The sequence below is a fragment of the Paralichthys olivaceus genome, chromosome 21 (assembly GCF_024713975.1).
Source record: "Paralichthys olivaceus isolate ysfri-2021 chromosome 21, ASM2471397v2, whole genome shotgun sequence".
Taxonomy (NCBI): Eukaryota; Metazoa; Chordata; class Actinopteri; order Pleuronectiformes; family Paralichthyidae; genus Paralichthys; species Paralichthys olivaceus.
In genome coordinates this window covers 9,148,658-9,167,493 of record NC_091113.1, presented here as the reverse complement: position 1 = coordinate 9,167,493, position 18,836 = coordinate 9,148,658, and the positions used below count along the sequence as shown (strand labels likewise).

The 18,836-nt window shown below is 42.3% G+C and overlaps 2 protein-coding genes across 5 annotated transcripts in view; both read left to right on the top strand.

Moving 5' to 3' along the window:
- The first annotated feature begins 1,489 nt into the window (after positions 1 to 1,489).
- myoz1b (myozenin 1b) lies at positions 1,490 to 9,847 on the top strand. 2 transcript variants are annotated; one of them, XM_069517933.1, is made up of 6 exons: positions 1,490 to 1,670; positions 4,739 to 4,825; positions 7,669 to 7,835; positions 7,925 to 7,994; positions 8,096 to 8,282; positions 9,220 to 9,847. In XM_069517933.1, the coding sequence occupies exons 2-6, from the start codon at positions 4,741 to 4,743 to the stop codon at positions 9,452 to 9,454; spliced, it is 744 nt and encodes a 247-aa protein (XP_069374034.1). In that variant the 5' UTR covers positions 1,490 to 1,670; positions 4,739 to 4,740; the 3' UTR covers positions 9,455 to 9,847. The 2 variants fall into 2 exon arrangements, with proteins under 2 accessions (XP_069374034.1, XP_069374033.1); XM_069517932.1 differs by having other exon boundaries at positions 1,536 to 1,670; positions 7,928 to 7,994.
- A 1,744-nt stretch (positions 9,848 to 11,591) lies between these two features.
- usp54b (ubiquitin specific peptidase 54b) overlaps positions 11,592 to 18,836 on the top strand; it is a 47,815-nt gene continuing 40,570 nt past the window's right edge. For all 3 annotated transcript variants that reach the window (XR_011239712.1, XM_069517533.1, XM_069517532.1), the window contains exon 1: positions 11,592 to 11,749. The gene's annotated coding sequence lies outside the window, so the exon portion shown is untranslated. The remainder of the gene's footprint in view (positions 11,750 to 18,836) is intronic.

Sequence of the window (18,836 nt, the reverse complement as noted above, 5' to 3'; positions counted from 1 at the left end):
TCAATAAAACAGACCTGTCATGGAAAATATTTAAATGGTTTTTCACTTTATATCTGATGTTTTCATATCTTATACTCCATTTTCAATATTCTAATTGTTAACACAGTATATTTGGTAATCCAGCAGCATAAGAAGAGATACAAATCATTTGAAAAACATACACCTTGGAGCTGTGAAACCCAACCACGGCTCTAACCTATGACCCTTGACTGGGATCAGGTGACAGACGGGGCTAAGCTAACTTTAGTCCTGTTCAGTTCCAGCGTCAATCTTAGCTGCTCAGCTAGTGGATCGGGAACAACACACAAAAAAAACGAAAAATCAGTGTTGCGGCACAATCGTTTTTTCTACAAACTAGGTCACTGGATTGTAGAAACAAATAAAAGCTGTAACTGCACTTATAGTAATGACTGAAGTGGCTCCTTTAACCCTCGGCCATATTAATAAATTAATTCTACGATTCTCCCTCTTTTGCTCTCTCTCCTCGTTTCCGGTAATTCCTTTTCTCCACTCAACTGCACGCACACAAACATACACGCACTCTCTCTCTCACACACACACAGCTCATTCAACCGATATTTGGAGTCGTTAATCTCCTGCTATTTGGCGCGGTGCTAAACCCTTAATTCTGATGGCTTTTTTACAATGTGATTGCGAGCGGAGAGGGGAAGCGCTGCCTCATACATCCGTCCTCCTCTCTCTGCTCCGCCAAAGAGGCTCTTTCCCTCACACCATGTTTCTGGGTCAACACAGTCAGAGTCACAGAGGCCAAGAGGCAGGTTTTAGGGGCAGGCCAACAAATAATGCTCAATCTTCATTCGCAAATAATTCCATCACTTTAGCCTTATTATTTTGGAAGGAGGAGGTATTAACCAACCCTGGGAGTTAGATTAATCACTTTTTCCTCTTGTGTCACCATCACAACGTGGTTTTGATAGAAATCCCTGGACAACCATGAGATTGTTTTCATGAAATTTAATTGTTCAACATGATGAATTGTATTTTCTCTAGTGATCCTTAACCAAAATCAAACTTTATTTGTCCAGCACTTGTTTCTGATCAAATACCTGACAAATGTTAAAGCGCTGAACAGATGATGAACTGACCGACATGATGATACAGGTATGCTGCTGGACACAAGCCAGACATGAAGCTGCTAATCATTCATACCCAAAGGTTTGCAGGATGCTGCGAGCAAAGTGAGAGGAGGAGGAAAACTTTAGAAAAAAACTTTTCTTGTTGTGTTTGTCATGTCAGAGTTGATGATAATGGATTTTGTGTTCTGGGATGAGCTGGTATATTTGATTCCTTCATTTATTTTTAGATGAGCCTTTCCATGCTATCTTTATCAAATAAAAGTGATGAATAAAAGTTAATTTACTATCAAGTTTGCTATTATCACTCATGACAGCTCCTCTAAACACCACACCCACCTCCCACTTTACCCTTTACACCCTGCCACCCCTCCCACCCTCTGGGCCCACTCCATAGCAGTGCAGCAGCCCCGCTGATAGGGTTTCACTCTCTCTGGGCCAAAGAGGAGGGCAGGCATTACAATACAAACCGTGGGACACAGATCTACCTGGGAATCTATATTCCTCTTCCTTCAACACATACCTTTTCAGGGAACCTCTGGGACCTGTGTCTTCCTGCGGACACCTGGGCCTTAGGTAAGACATCTGAGAAGTGAAATGTTGGGATGGCAGTGATAAAACTCAAAGAAATCTCTCTCTGAGATGCCTTGGGTGTTTGTGGATTTAGCACTTTGATGGTAATTATTCTGTACAAGGAACCAGTTGTGGTCAAGTTAATTTGAGCCCCAGGGTCAGAAGATTTTGGCTGCAGGAGTAGCCTCTGAATGTGGCCTGTAGAGGCCTCAGCAATAGATGAATTAATGAATGAGGGAATCAGAAGCAGATGCTCTACTTAATTTGGCAGAATGCACAGTTGATTATGTTTGAAGTCACAGTAATTGGTCGATAAAACCATTCAATTCACACTATATCGCACATAGTTTGACAATTACATAGTAGAATAAAATTTAACGAGTAAATAGTTAATTTAATTATGAATTAAACCAAATATGAATTATAGGAGCCAAATGATGGATGACTTTCCTCCTCTTCCTCCACTTCTTACCAAACACTGTGGTAGGTGAGGAATGTGGCCCTCTGCTGTGGAGTTTTTAGTCCACGGGGATGGATGTATGTGTGTATCTGAGAATGTGCTGACTGAGGCCCTTCCTCCCCAGCTGTCCCCTCGAGATTTATTTGGAGCTAAAACAGGCTGGTCGTGGGGCACACAAGTGCCTCTTCACTGCGATGCAGTAACAGGACCCAGGCCCCTGTAGTAGAGGCACACAGCTCCTGTAGTTTGCAACCAGTGCAGCCTTTTCCCTCCATCTTGCATTTCCCTGATCATCTGAAAACACCTGAAACCTCATGGAGTCACATTAATCGGATAAAAGTCCAAATCTCTCTTGCCGTGTGTGTGGTCCTGTGCACATGCATGAGAGTCCCACTGTCAGAACATAGGTTCACAAAAATAGCCCACACAGGACTGAATCCCAGGCTAGGAAATGAGCTTCAATTACAGTAGATGAAAAGCAATTACATTAACTGTCTCCCTGTAGACGAGCTCTGCAGCTTTTTCTCTTGTACAGGGACTCACCTCCATCCTTACATAATTGCTTTTGACCTGTGCAGCGAATAGAATAGACAGCGACATACTGTTGGCCCCTATTGGAGTGGTTAGTCAAGAGAGACACATCCCGCCACTGGGAGTTTGTGTCCTCTAGGGCATGTGGAGGCTATAGACTATATTAAGAAGTGTTCTTAACTCAATTTCAGAACTCTGGGATGGTTTCGCCTTAAGCTTGCAGACATGTGGGACCTGATGTGCAGCTTTATCACACATAGATACATCTTAGAAAACATCCTTTAATATCCTTGGCCAGGTTTATCGCTGTTTGTTATATCAGATTTCACTGCCTGTCAGTGTCTTGTTGCTATTTTTGTCATGCTCCTTGCTGGATGCCAGACAGACCAAATTAGCATTGAGGCAGTGATTCTAACATCTAATTAAACCACTTTTACATTATGTGATCAATTAAAGTCGATTGAGATCACATATGAAGACATAAAAATAAATTAAAAGGCAATTTATATCGCAAATAGAGCCGTGGTTATGCTGTATTTATTTGTACCAAACATCTCACAGAGAAGCTTTTACTTTTTTTAATAGTCTCCCTCTGGATCTCAGGACAACTGCATGGATAAGCTAAAACAAGATCACCTCCAATCTATTATTATCGGCCCACTGCTGATTTATTATGTATACGTCTGCTCAATTTTGAAGCTGCATTAATAGATTTTCTTTGGGTCACTCGGGGGAAATCCAACAAGATGTACACCAACAAGAGCTCCAAATTAAATGACAAAATACCTTGGTGGTTGTAACTGCCCATTAGAGCAACTCACATTCTGATCTGAAGTCCCTCCAGGCAGGATGATGTAATTGTTCAGGGCTTTCAAAAATCAATGTTTATTATATGGTTAAGCTTTAGTTAGGTTTAGGCATAATAACACAATAGGTACGACTTTGTGAGTTCATCGATGGGTTAAAATGATTTAAGGTTGGTGAACGATCCTGGTCATTGTTAGAAAACGGGAAATGATCTGTGTTTTCTGGCCTCCTTGTGTGCAGACTCTGTTAATCCTTAATAACGTCTTTTCTCCGATAGAGACTCATCACACAGTTTATCTTGCTGTTGTGCTTCTCGGGTGGAGAAATCTATGTAAAAATTTAAATCTATGTAAAATATTCATGATATTATAAAAAAGGTGTTGTGGTGAATGTGTATTTATTCAACATATGGCGTCATGTTTCGAGTCATCTGATGAAAGCAGATGAAAGTACTGCTTTTTGCTTTGTTTTAGTTCTCCAGCAGCTTTTTTTTTTGTTAAATTCTCCTTTGGGAACAACTTGTTTGTATCGTTGTCTGTTGGGTCTATTTGGTGCTGGTCGTGTACAGTGGGGTCATCAGAGCTTTTTTTTTTGTGCTGAAAACAGCTGCATCAGGAAGGTTAACAAAAATGTGTAAAACCAAGACCCTGAGTTTAACAATGCAAAAATGTTTTGTACAGCTGAAGGGACACCATAGAGTCGGTAGGAAATCCGCTATGGGTTGTTTCCTTAACAGGGATAATGCACAATAAATGTATAGTACAGGATGTGGCAAGAAGATAATTTCATCTGTAGTACCTGGGCAGGAGCTATAAATCATTTGGTTAAAGAAAAGAAAACATCATTAAAAAACAAACATCAGAACAACAAGACATCTAGCAGCCTAATATAAAGTTTATCTTAGTTCTGTGAATGATGTTAGTATTCTTCAGCTACATTTTCACGAATTTAAACTAATCCTAAATGTTTAAAGAGAATGTACTCTGATATTTCCACACTACACCTACAATACATTCCTTATAAATGCAGAAATATTTATTTTGAATCTTGAGGTTGTGACCCTTCAAGTGGCCTATTGTAGGGATTTAAGTGAAATATTCTCACCTGGGATGGAGTTGTCTCAGCATCATGCTCAGTCAACTGTAGGTGTTGTCAAATTGATATTGCTTTTAATTTATAACATTTTTTTTCTACATGTAAAAAAAGCTACATTTCTAATATCAGATGAACGGCTGATGATAATTATGATTATTATTCTTGTTCTGTTCTACAGCAATGCCTCTCACTACTCCTGACCCTTCTAACAAAAGGAAGAAGGCTGACAAGATCATCACCGACCTGTCCAACATCAGCCAGAATGGTAAAACACACACACACACACACACACACACACACACACACACACACACACACACACAGACACAAACATCATCCAAGATCCACATAACCCTGATTCCTCAAAGACCTTCCTTTATCTCCCCTGTGATCTGATTATCCAGCCCAGCAAATGTCAAGTCTGATTGTGAGCTCTACTCTCTGGTGTCCACTATCTGCAAAATCTGTGTCTGTAAATTGAATCGTTGCATGTGGTCTTATGTGGATTTGTGATACACACACACACACACTCACACTCACACATACATTCCAAGCAGTAACACAATATCTAAAGTCTTCTGTGAGGGATGCAGCTCATTATCAAATGGCAGAGGAGCTACAGACCTGATACCATTAGAGGCAACACAAAATAGACTGTGGTTCTGCTCCATAACACGTACAAACATTGGAAATAGTTTACGTCTTGTATTTAAACCACGAATGTACTGTGAAATACTGTGAAAATCAATGTATTTCACAGTATATAAATACTTATTTGAACACATGTGGTTATTGCTGTAGTGTATACAGTATATTGGTGCTCTTTTCTTTGATGAGCTATGTTGGCTATATGAGCCCATCACAAACACTCAATTCTTCCTCTATCTATTTTTCTAAAAATCCCTGCCTGTGAACCAGAGTGTGTCCAGAGACTTACTGTAGAAAAGACCCACCAGAGTGTTTAAAACATTTCAGTCTGCCAGACCCACCAGTAGGTCCATCTGTTCAACCCTCGCTGTGGAGCTGGACACGCTTCAGACCCACATGCTGTTATTTTTACTTTTAGCGGAAATCCCAGTTTCAAAAATAAATTAATAAACATTAAAAATTGAGGCTGAATGTGAGGAAAATATGTAAATGCTGATACAGATGGCATGTGCAGAGTTTCTTTTAAATGAGTGCAGCCTTAAAAGTAAATACATTTACCCAACTTTTGTCACCAAGTGTTTGCTCGTTGTAGGACCTGTTGGGTTTCTTCATTGTAAGGTCGTGACCTTATGTGAAGTGCCTTGAGATAATAAGCTTATGTTGTGATTTGGTGCTATACAAATAAATATAACTGAATATTGTATTCAAGTATGAATCCAAGGTACTTTTACGCCATCAAGGTATTTTAATTTCTAAAGTTCACTTCTGATAAATTCTATTTATAAACACCAACAATATACCAAATGTTTGCTCATACAATCTGCTTCCTTAGTGTCTGCACATGCTTCTATCTGCCATTCGACAATCTGTTGGTTTCTTTTCACATTTCCGTCCTTTGCTTCTCCTTCTGCTTTCACATCTGTAGCCATATCTGAGCCTTTCAACCAGTTTGTTCTCAGTCAGTCAGACAGACAGTCAGTCAGTCATTCAGGAGCTTATCCTGCTTATCCCTCTTTTTGCTCCAGTTAATGCCCAGTCATCTATCCATCATCCTCTCTGCACTCTGTCGTTCTGACAGTTTGTCCCATGCCTTCGTCCCCTCTGCATGTTGCCTGCTTCCGTCCCCCCCCCCCTGCCTCTGTCAGTCTGTCCTGTTTCCTCCTAGTCAGCAGCCAGCTCCACTTTCACATTCTTCTGAATTAACACTCTAATCAATATCCCCACGGGAGAGTTCGCTCTGCTCAGCAGCCTCAATTATTCTCTCTCTCTCTCTCACACACACACACCCACACACACACACTTAACACACACCCACTTGCACAAGTCTGATTTACGATATACTGCTAACAGCAGCATTGCATTGCCAACTCCTTGCTTTATAGATGTGTCCGTGTGAGTGTGAGTCTGTGTATGTGTGTGTGTGTGTGTGTGTGTGTGTGTGTGTGTGTGTGTGTGTGTGTGTGTGTGTGTGTGTGTGTGTGTGTGTGTGTGTGTGTGTGTGTGTGTGTGTGTGTGTGTGTGTGTGTGTGTGTGTTGTTTTATGGCTGGACTCCAGGTGTTATGAGTGATATCAGAGTGTATGTGGTGGATGGGCAGAGTGTTTTATGAGGAGCTCTGTGGAGCAGTAAAATCCATCAGATCTCTCCATCACTGCAGCAGAGGAGAGAGAGAGAGAGGTGGAGAGAGGTGGAGAGAGAGAGCAACAGTATGTTATAAGGATTTCCCTTCATAAACAGTTCTCCCTGTTGTGACATTCCCCAGTGCCCCTTTTCTTCTATATTGCTTTGGCCCAGTAATTCCAACAACTCCCCTGGTTTCATCCACACTCACGCCCTCTAACACAACAGGTTTTAACTGTAATTCATCATAACAAGTACGGTGTGAAAGCCAGAGGATAAAAGTATTTGCCCTTTACAGTCACATCCCTGATTCAATATCAGACATTAATTAGAGGTTAAACCCACCTTTTAATTTGCCAAATGGGTTTAGTTGACAAGTGTATGCAGTAGCTTCGCCAAGACCGAAAACAATCCTCTGAATCTTAATAACAAAAAATGCGTAGAAATTGTTCACCTGAGCAGTGATAAATCATTGTTGGGTTCCCGAGCCAGGTTTATTTATTCAAGTAAGAGCAGTAGTTCATGAGAAAATGTTAAAAATAACTTCAACAACTGTTAACTGTTAACAAATCAAAGAATTATCTTCTTCTTGCAGCGATTTAGATGAGAAAATCAATATTGCTCTAATTTCTGTCCATTCAACATGACTGTTATCTTGCCCTAAATTCAATGTTAACTTTGTTTACAATACCGTGCAACCTATTCTTATTTTTTGGGGGGTAAGTTACCTGTGCACTTTTTTCAATATTTGACTATTTTCCTTCTTGTCGCTTACCTGCCTGCAGTTCCATATTCAGCCCCTTTATTCTGTCCACCTCTTCTTCCTTCCTCTCCCTGGCAGACGACGAAACCGACCCTGAGGCATCCGAGTTCGACCTGGGCACCAAGATCAAGACGCCCAAGGACTTGATGCTGGAGGAGCTCTCCCTGCTCTCCAACAAGGGCTCCAAGATGTTCAGGATGAGGCAGCAAAGAGTCGACAAGTTCATTGTGACCAACCTGAACCTGGTGAGAGCCAGGAATTGAAGGAGAGTGTACATGTATGTTGTGTATGTATGCAAATACTGTTCGGACTATCTTTATTTCATGTCTTCCAGCAGAACCTCGAGAACCTGCTGATGTCCCCTCCCCCTGTCCCACCAAAACCTGAGATGCCGAAAGTAGAAGGTATATGGTCATTGATGCACTTTTGTAGATTTTCATTCTTTCATTTATAATTTTGCACTTCATCTTTGTGCTCTTCCCCCACCTGTCCCTGGGTGTTTCAGTGGTGGAGGAGTTGGTGGATAATGAGGCGGATAAGGAGGAGAGGAGGAAGGAGTATGTACGCACCTATGTATCACCATGGGAACGGGCCATGAAGGGCAACGAGGAGCTGACGTCCACCATGAAGGCCAGCATGCCGGGACCCATCCAGATCCACCCAGACCTGCCCCTGTACAAGAGCTTCAACAGGTACACACAGACACAGACACAGACACACACACACACACACACACACACACACACACACACACACACACACACACACACACACACACACACACACACACACACACACACACACACACAAAATTGCATAAGAGCATATTTTAATGTCTGCAAGATCATGAACATGTTGTATATAAAGTGGATAAAGGTAGCTACTGATTAAGCTCTCACTTGTAAATACCATAGACTGTATATAAAGAGGTAAATACATGTAAAATTAACACACACATTTTTCAATATTGTACAATTTGAAAAAAAATATTCTAAATTAGTTAAATACCTTGTATGAATCAGTTTTAATGAGAGGAGTGACTTTAGAGAGGATACTTTAAAATCTCATTCCATGCATCCACATGTCATTATCTTAATCTTATTTAGACTCAGTCCGTTGTGATAGTGCTGATGGTTGCTGTGGACCCCAGAACATGTAGCTGTATCCTTTATAATCACTAATGGGTCTGAGTAAGCAATAAATAACCAGCTGAGGGGGAAGCATTATGAGACAACAGGTCCCTGGGCACAGATATGTGAAAGCCCACCCACCACATTGGAGAGAAACATCCAGACTGACAGAGCACTCAGACTCACATCACTGACACATTAATGGTAGTCAATTTGCTGTTTGTTTGTCTGTTTGTGGTTATTTTGTGTCTCTTTGTGTGTCTGTGGTTACTGTGTGTATTTTTGAGGTTGTTTTGTGCCTCTTTGTGTGTCCGTGGTTATTGTGTGTCTTTTTGAGGTTGTTTTGTGTCTCTTTGTGTGTCCGTGGTTATTGTGTGTCTTTTTGAGGTTGTTTTGTGTCTCTTTGTGTTTGTTTTGTGTCACTTTGTTGTTGTGTGAGATGCCCATGCTGCTCATCCTGATCCCTCACCCTCCTGCTTTGTCCCTTTTTCTCTCCCAGGACGGCGCTGCCATTTAGCGGCAACGACAAGGCGTGCAAGATGCTGGCCTTCGAGATCCCGGAGATCAGCGTTGCACCCGAGGAGTTGGAGCCACTTTCCTCCCTGCAGGCTGACATCCGCTCAAGGCCCTCATTCAACCGCACGCCCATCGGCTGGGTGTGCAGCGAGGACAACTCAACCATCCACATGGATGTGGACAACATGCCCTTTGATGGAGAGACGGATGACCTGTGAACACGTGTGCAGACAGAAGCATGATTACAGTACATGTAGCCTGAAAAACCAAGTACAAGTACATGCACTATAGGACTCACAAACACATACTTTCATGAAGAACAGATCCTCATATATGTGCATATATGAGAGGCATTGAGCAGATGATAATTCTTGACACACAAACTGACAACATGAGCACTGGTAGAACTGCTGAAGAAAAACAGAAAATGAGCAAATAATATTCAAAACTGACTTGATGGAAGAGGACAAAGAGTCTCCTCGGTCTCCTGTGTACTATGTGATTTTGCAAACTGTGGTAAGTTAATGTGAGACCTGTTTGAACAGAAACAGATAAGCACCCTGCACTCTTGAAAAAAATTTACTTATGCAATAAAGCTCCCCTTTACAGAACATCTGACTGCTTCTCATGTCAACACTGCATATACTGCTCCTAGAGAACTTTTATTACAAGTTAATATATTAAATAAACCTACTTGTTTTTTGGAATCATCGACTTTGGGGCTTTCAAACCATCGTCTACAGTGGAGGGGATTTTGCTTAGTCGCCAAACAGAGGCAGGGTTCCAGTATCTCACCCACCACCTGTTACCACCATGCTCAGAGTTTTACACTTAAGTCACATGACGGCACTTAAGACATCTCCATGACAGCAAACTCCATGCACTGCTGAGGATGTGGTTAAAATCTTCGCATTTGATCTTTCCAATTCCCCTAACAAGCAAATTGCAAATCTACACAGAGACACATTCATTTTTAAAAGAAAAGAACTGAATAGATTGTTATAATAGAATTTGATTGATTGATTGATTGAGGCCATTTGTCAGCAACATTACTGATTCCAGTTGGTGCCAATGTCTTCTTTCTAATTTCTTTGGACTGACGTAGCATCACATAAAGCCAAAAATACAAAACATTTCTTTTTAAAAGCAATGTTTTTATCAGCACCCCTTAAATCTTTGATTTAAAATAAATATAAATATGGCATTTCAGGAAAAGTGCTTCTTTATTTTCTTGCTGAGAGTTTGATGATAAAAACAACTGGAGCCCCCCAAATGTATTTTTAAATTGAGATATTGTCTTTTCTGCTGCAACCAGGAGACCAAAAATACTCCTAAAAGGTTTGATGGATTTGCCTTGTTAGACTTTTGTTTTTTTCCTCTCTTGCACACCTTCACGACCAAACTAAACGCTGTCCCCATGACCTCTCACTTGCACTATGAATAGTCAGCGCACTCGGGCTGTGACTGTAAACCGGAGCTGGCAGGTCTCCAATGACACCTATTCAACAGATGTCTTCTGCGTTCCATGGTGGCAGAAGTGCTCAGCATATCAACATGACATTTCTAGATGAAAAATGCTGATCGATGTGGACTCTAATAAATTCTCTGCTTGTGTCAATTATTTACAGTTTAATCTGTGTGGTCGTATCTCACATAGAGCTTTTGTGTCTGATGGAAAATGTTAATCCGTGGAGTAATTAGTCAGTAAAGCTGTAAAATAAAGTAGAGTAAAACTTCACTCTAAAAGTAGTGGAGTAGAAGTAAGAGTATCATAAAATTGGAATACTCAAGCAATCAAAGCAGGGATGAGATAAGATAAAACTTTATTGATCCACACACCGGGGAAATTCAGCAACAGGTAAGAATGAGGTAGACAAAAGAATATGAATATAAAAAAAGAGAGTAATAGAGTAAAAATAATAGAATAAAAATAAATAAATAAATATGAATATGTGCATAGTATGGAAATGTTATAAAGTAAAATGTATGTAAATAGTGAGTAGAGTGAAAATGTTTCATTTAGAAAGGTGTTGTAGAGTCTGGCAACAGTGGGAGTACTCAGGTAAAAGTTCTCAGTTACTCTGTCTGCAGAGTAACTCTTATCTGACACTGGACCATGTTACTGGAGGTGTAACAGGTAAGGGCCACATCCTGCTTCTCTCCTTGTGCCCGGTAGGCGGCGCAATCGGGCCGGGCAAACCCATCTGATGAAAACCGCTACGTCACACAAACACACACACACACACACACACACACACACACACACACACACACACACACACACACACAGACACAAACACACGCACACACACACGCAGGCTGAAAAGATGGCACGGTATCGCGAGAACGCCGTGCCGCGACCGGAGCGCTGGATGGCGCTGGTGGTGGTGGTGGTGGGGGCTGGATGATGCGCCCACGGTTCGCCCTCCCTCGCTCCCTCTCTCCCTCTCTCGGTAGAAAATCACACGGAGGGACACGCGATCGGACGGAGACTGGCGGCGACAGCACCCGGGGTGAGTTAAAAAAATCACAAAAACCTGCACAGCACGCAAACGCATCATGGGATAGAAGGGGAGCGTGGGTGATGTAAGGGGGTGGGAAGGTGTGTGTGTGTGTGAGGGGGGACGCGTGTGTGTTTTAGGGAGTGGGTGTGAGGGGGCTATATAGTCAACGTGTCGGCCAGATGTGATCCCCCCCACCCCTCCAGATGTGCGACAGTCTCTGAGGATGTCATCCCCTCCATCATCATCATCCCCTCCATCATGACTCTCATCAGCACCACTCTTCCTCGTGCCGCTCTGTTGCTCTGTATCATGTCCACGTTATTATTTCATCAGGTTGCGCGTGAGTCGGTGGTTCCCCCTCCAGGCATCTCCCCTCCCTCCCCCTTCAAGTTCATCCCGGTCGCATCACACAGTATTGGGGGGGGGGGGTTTCTCGCATGTCACAGGTGTTATTATCCTCCATGCTGTCCCATCCCCTCCATGCCTGCATCCTCGCATCCATGCCTATACATATAGCTGTGCTGTGCGCGTGGCTCCTGTCCTCTCCTGTATGTGCGTGTTTCGGACTCTCCAGCTCTGTGTGGACTTGTTGATGGATGAAACAGGGACCGTAGCCTTTTTTCACCATGGCGGATCCACGCTCGGCTGTCATCGCTCCCGGGGGCCGCCATTGATTTAACGTTGCGGTTTCAATCCGCGTGATTGATGACTTTGGCCCCTCACCGGGCCCCAGACGTCACCCGCCCGCCTGAACAGTAGAGTGGGGCTCACGGTCCTGTCCTGCGCGCACACGTACATACAACTACGTACTTACAAAACTTGAAAAACACACACATTTGTGTTTGGCTACTTGTGGGGGTATTGCATTGAATCACAAGAACTCCTGGATACTAAAGTTAACCTTATTAAACTTGGCCTGGTTTCACCTAAAACCAAGGCTTAACCCTATGTCAAGGATTAAACTTTATAGGGTCAGTTAATACAAACACACACACACACACACCTGTAAAACTTGAAAGATTTAGATATAGAAGATTTGTGCAGTTATCTTTGTTTGCAATGATGCACTTTGCATTTCCATTCATTTTGGATAACCTCAGAAAGAACCTCAGCAATGACATTTTGCCTCATCCCCATGAGGTCAACTAGTCCTGACAAGGTCAGTGTTTATGCTGAGAAAAATGTCCTGAAGAGGTTAAACAAAACTTTTAAGTTGCACTTATCATCATTTGTAGTTTTTAGGGATGAAATACAGTTATTAAGGGTGTATGTGTTAATGTGTGTGCACATTACCTTCTCATCCTGTTTTAGCTTAAAAACATCAGGTCGAAGTCAGGCCTTTATTTAGCATTACATGTCCTTGTATGCACAGCTGTTTCCACATGTTTACGAGCCGTCACTGTAGCCTCCTCTTACATTCTCGTCCCAGGCCGTGCAACCTTTCATCCTGTGTGTAGAGCAGGATTGTCCTGGAAGCTATAAACTCTCATTACCTTTATCTACAAAATAGCTCATTCTCAGCCCCGGTCCACGCTGCCAAAAAAAGAAAAAGGCCTGGCTTCCCTCGTCCCTCTTAGGATGGTTCTCCTCAGGGGTGTTTCCACTGGCATTACCTAAATAATTTCAAACCAATCAGGACGCCTTATGTGATGTTGTGTGTCGCTCTGGTGAAAGGGCGACGTGACACGTGACAAGAACATCCTCAGAGCTGAGGAGGAAGGATTTGACTTTGGGTTCTAAACATAATTTCATTTTCTCTTAAGTTCTCTGATCATTTGTATTTAACATCTTTCATAAACTGCTTTCAAACATGCACTGAAATCTGCATATTCTCCTGAAATTATCTGGACAGGCTTTATGTGAGAACGCAAATGTCAGAGTGAGACCATTCTCTGGAACTTCTCCTGCCAGCCTCCACCGAGTAAAAACTCCCAGGATTGTCCAAGTGAGCCATTGTGAGAGTTCAGAATAATGTCTGCAGTTTTCACAGCGAGCAAGTGGGACTGTTGATGATGTTTGGAACGCTTGGATGCAAAACTGAAAAACCAACAAACAAAATAATACAAATATCTCAACAAGACTCAAGAAACAAAAACATATGACACCGCCACCCCTCACCTGAACGCCATGGACATTCTCCTGTTGTTGTGAGTGTGTCTGACTCGTACAGTCTCCTGCTGCGCTCATTATGATTTATGAAAACAGCACCCCCATAATCCACACACAACCACCATCATCCTGTACGTGTTACCAAGTGCTGCTCCATCTCAAGGTCTCCTCGACTTCTTGAGCGTATTTGCAGACAAACAGCCATGTGGTGAAACAATTTAGAGCATATGTAATTCCCTTAAATTCCTCTTTAATTGGTTTAAATCCTCGGAGTATTTCTTTCTAGACGTTGTAATGTGTGACTGAGCCCAGCTTGTGTCTTAGCTTCCCAGGGGCTTCGTCTATCGCTGACAGTTCCGTTAAAGTGTCCTTGATGTGGTTGGGTCCACATGTGTGGGATTATGTGAGGGTTGAGGTATAAGGAAGAACAGATTAAGTCATCCCGGAGGATGAAGAAGGAGGAGAGGAAAAGAGAGGCACGCTCACACTGTATGTCTCCTTTGACCTTTTCCATCCGCGGGATTCTCTCTTTTCTATGTTTGACGTGTGGCTGGTTATTCAATCTAATGTCCCACTTATTTCTCCCCTCTTTCTTCTTCCCCATTCCCTTGTTCTCCTCTCATCCTGTTCCTCTCCTTTCTTCTCCTTGTCTTTCCTCTCCTCTCCTCCCCTCCTCCTGACATAAACTTTAAAAACCTCACATTATTCCCACCATGCATTGTAAATATGGATGGTTTACATAATAGCCTAAATATTAAGCAAATATTCAACCCTTTCTATATTTTCTACTAATAGGATTGGGTAGTGCACGTGTGCCATGGTGATAATGGGTTGCATCTAGGTTAGAGTGTGCACGTGTGTTTGTGTCTTGGTGTGCGTGCATGTGAGTATGTGTGAGTTCTCACATGCATACTTGAATGTTACAGAGTCTGAGCAGGGAAATGACCTTGACTCTTGGAAAAAAAGTCTCAGTCTTAGTAATATGCTCACACATGCAGCTGCACGTGGGCCTGCTGTATGTTCACAAAGTTCACACTCATGGTAGACACACACCAACATATATATATATATATATAATATATAATAAACTTATAATATAGAACTTCCCAGAGATTCAGGGGTAATAAAGTGAAGCCCAGAGGGGAGGATGAACTCTGGGCTCTCCCCATTGTCAACTATGGCTATTTGAAGTTACACATAACCCAGTTACAGGAAAGCCAGTGTGTGTGTGTGTGTGTGTGTGTGTGTGTGCGTGTTATGAGCACATGCATGTGAAGTGAAGTTTTTTGGAATTGGAAAAGAAAGAGTCAGAGATGAAAGGGGGGAAAAGTGATGAGAGTGAATGAGAATTGAAGGCAGAGGTCAGTGGAAGAAAGTGAGAGAGAGCAAAAAAGAAGTGAATGGGATGGAGATGGGAGGGCAGGGTTTGTGAGAGTCAGGACCCCTTTCCTTTAAATGGATATATAAACACGTCTTTTGGTTTGCTTGAGTGGGAGGGAGACAGGGTATGAGACAGGCTATTGTCCTCAGGGACAGCATCAGCTCTTTGTTCTGCTTGCTTGACACTGGTGTCACTGTCACCAAGCCACAGCAACCCACAGCAGGAAGAGATAGAGAGAGAGAGAAACAGTAGATACAAAGTCCAAAACAATGTCATCAGCAGCATTTCTATTAACATTTGAGGTCAGCCCTTGAAATTTGAAATGTTTTCCGCACAGTTGAGTGCAAGATATGGGAACATGCACTGGAAAACATAACAGACAAGATTTTGACCAAGATGCTGATTTTTTTAAGGGATTATTTACACGTGACCTCTGGATGAGGTCACATTCTAGATAGATGTCAGACGTATGGGCCATATGGTCAAAAGTATGCAGAGGCATTTTTCCAGATGTTGGGACTTGAAGCTTCAACACAGTCTAATCTAAGGACATGTAAAGTAAAGCTCAGTTTATGCTCGCATTTCCTGTTCTTGAGCGTAGCAGCATGAGCCAGAAATGATGTCATTTCCACTGTTTTTTGTTTTGGCTGGTCTTCCAACTCTCTTGACTTGTTTTTCTTCTTCTTCTTCACATTTTTCTGACAGTATGGCTGTATTTTTTCAGCTGTGACACCTAACGTTTAAGACTGTACCTCAAGCCCAAGTACGAGGGAGGCATTGTGCCGACGTCACACTTGGCACAATGCAACTCAATCCGTCAAGCATATCCGATCTTTACAAGGTAGAATGATTTGATCTTGAAAGTTAATCATCAAACTTGGGACAATGACCTCAGATTTCCTCGTTGGAAACTGCAGTAGGTTGAACAATTTGCCCACAAGGTCCATCTAGCAGCGTCTCTGGGATATTTCATTGTATCACCCAATCATCATTTAAAGCATTTATAAGCGTTTTCATCATGTTGGCTCAAAAGCACATGAGGAAGCCCAGTGACTAATGCACCTTGTGGTAGGATTGTTCCGCCAAAGTTTCCAGCCTTGAAGTCTTAATCTTCAAAAAGCTCAGTAAAATGGAAATTTGAACATACAGTATATGGATCAATGATAATATGGCAACTCCATCTGCTGAGGGAGACTGTGTGATGTGATCAGAAGGTCTGGAAAAGCTACTGAATAGACTTTTCTGTGAGATTGTTTAGAGACAATAGTGAGGTTTATTATTGTTTGTGAGAAAGATGTGGACCCAGGACACAGAGCCCTGACTTTGACCCCACAGAAAACATTTGAGATGGTTGCGAGCCAAGACTTATCACCTAACATCAGTGACTGGAGTAATGCACTTGTGGTCTAGTATTCCTGCAGCCAGGTTCCAAAATCATATGCAAAAACAGAAACCAGAAGTGCGGAGGCCGTTATGGCAGCATAAAGTTTTTGAATGAGATGTTGAACAGTAACAGATGGGTATAATGCTTGGATGTTCAGTTTTTTTTAGTGTCCATATACTTTAGTCTATAATCTCTCTAGTCACTGCTCTTTTTATATGATGCATGGAATAGTTTAATATTTTTAAGCCTCTAAAATTCATCAAAGTTGAGCAATATTCTTTGGTGTAGCTGTTCAGAACTTATAGACATATGCAACATTTGGGGTGAGAGAACAAGCTGCTTCATGAAATGGGTCACAAGTTGGGGACACACTGATAAATATTGGCATTTCATTAAAATATTTTCAGTTTAGGTGGGTGTAAAAAAGACATAGTAGAGAGACTTGGGCGTTTTGTTATTTCCATTCCGGCTTTTATTTGCATACTTGGATGGAAACCCAGCTAAACAGCCTCGTGATAAATCCAATCCCAAGAAATAAATGACCTCAAATTTACGTAATGATTTATCATCAAAACATAAGTCTCATGTTCTTTCCAAAGCAGAGAGATGGAAAGGAATGACAGAGGGAGGAGGAGAGTAAACAACAGCAAGCAATGGAAGTCAGATTAGGAGTGGAAAGTGGAAAGAAAGCTTGAGCCGTGTGTCATATGTCGTGCCACTCCTCTCAAATGTTGATCTGATGGCACGGCAGATGGATGTGGAGGGATGTTTTTGCAGCATGTTTACATTAATCGCAGCAATGTGGATCAGAGATGTGTCACAATGCACAGGGGATCAAATAGGAATTCAAATAGATTCTGTCATCTGATAAATTCCTTCTGAAGTTCTGTTTGTCACTTGATGAGCTCAAGAAAAGTTTAGAAATTAAATGGAGGCAAAGGAGAGGAAAGAGCAAGGGAGAGAACAGAGGGCAAGAGGAGAGCTGTGGGTTCCATAGTGGAAAGGCAGTAGGAGAAATAGTACAACAACCGGGGAAAATCTGAGGCCTATAGAAGAGATGACAGAGGAAAGAAAGCATTACAGAAACAATCTCTTGTAAGATCAAGGGATAAAAGTAATTAATGTAGAATTGTGTTCAGTAAATGCACAGACTGTGTTATGTACAGTCCATGGATCCCTCCACTGTCCAGAAATGAAGTCAAAATGTCCCATGTACGAATTTATTAGAAATTCACTTTTTAGTTTGACCCATGTCCCATCCACTAACATGGATTAGGTGGGGTTTATGATTTATACTGCACCATGATACCAGGTGGAAACCATGATGCATTGGGCTTCACTTTTGAGAGCTGTCATCCCTTTTGCCTGGGGCCCCTTGAAACACCCATGATGGTGGCAGTTGCAAGAGTAGCCACAGAAGAAGAAATGGTATCTAATATATAGAAGTTAGAGTACTATAAGTATTTGTATAGTATCAGTAGTTGAATCAGTAGTATGAGTTGCACACTGAGTCTAATCTGCACTTGATCCTAAATTTAAAAACCCTTCATCTCCATTCTGACCACTGAAGAAGTCAGGACCTTACTTCTTTTACAAACTGGGTCAGATTTCCACAAGGTTAGAAGATGAAGCCACACAACACAGACTACACACACACACACACACACACACACACACACACATACACTCACCACGCACACTGTGTGTCTGGATGCACCACCATTATCCTCACCTCGACATCACACAGGGAAATGTCTTCCATGTGTGGTCTGGGCTGCGACCACAGGTCCCGGTCTCCTTATGCCTGCCAGGGAAGGGTCAGGGAGTTTGACTGACTTGTGCCTTGACTCAGTCTGGCTTCCAGGAACTCTCCACCATCAATACACATCATCATCACTTGCCACCCTTGTGTGTGCCAGTATGTGTGTCTCTGTGCGGTGCATTGGTGTGTGTGTGTGTTTGTGTGTGTGTGTGTGTGTATGTGTGTGTGCTTTCACAACCAGTGCAGCGCAGTGTGTTTCTCTGTTAAATCACATGGTTCGGCTTTTCCCCCGCGTGCCTGCTGCTTGGCCTATTTCCATGGTAACTAGCCGAAGATGTGGGGACACACATCCACACACACACACAGACCAAATAAACAACGCTTGTGCAAGGGCTTGCCAGAGCAATCTCAGTTGTGTGTGGCTGTAGGATGCAGTCAGAGAGGATGTGTGATCACAGAC

Excerpts from the sequence above, each read along its gene's own strand:
- myoz1b (XM_069517933.1), top strand. The coding sequence starts at position 4,741 with ATGCCTCTCACTACTCCTGACCCTTCTAACAAAAGGAAGAAGGCTGAC. Across the intron at positions 7,836-7,924 it reads TTGTGACCAACCTGAACCTG|CAGAACCTCGAGAACCTGCT; the intron begins GTGAGAGCCAGG and ends CATGTCTTCCAG. Across the intron at positions 8,283-9,219 it reads CTGTACAAGAGCTTCAACAG|GACGGCGCTGCCATTTAGCG; the intron begins GTACACACAGAC and ends TTTCTCTCCCAG.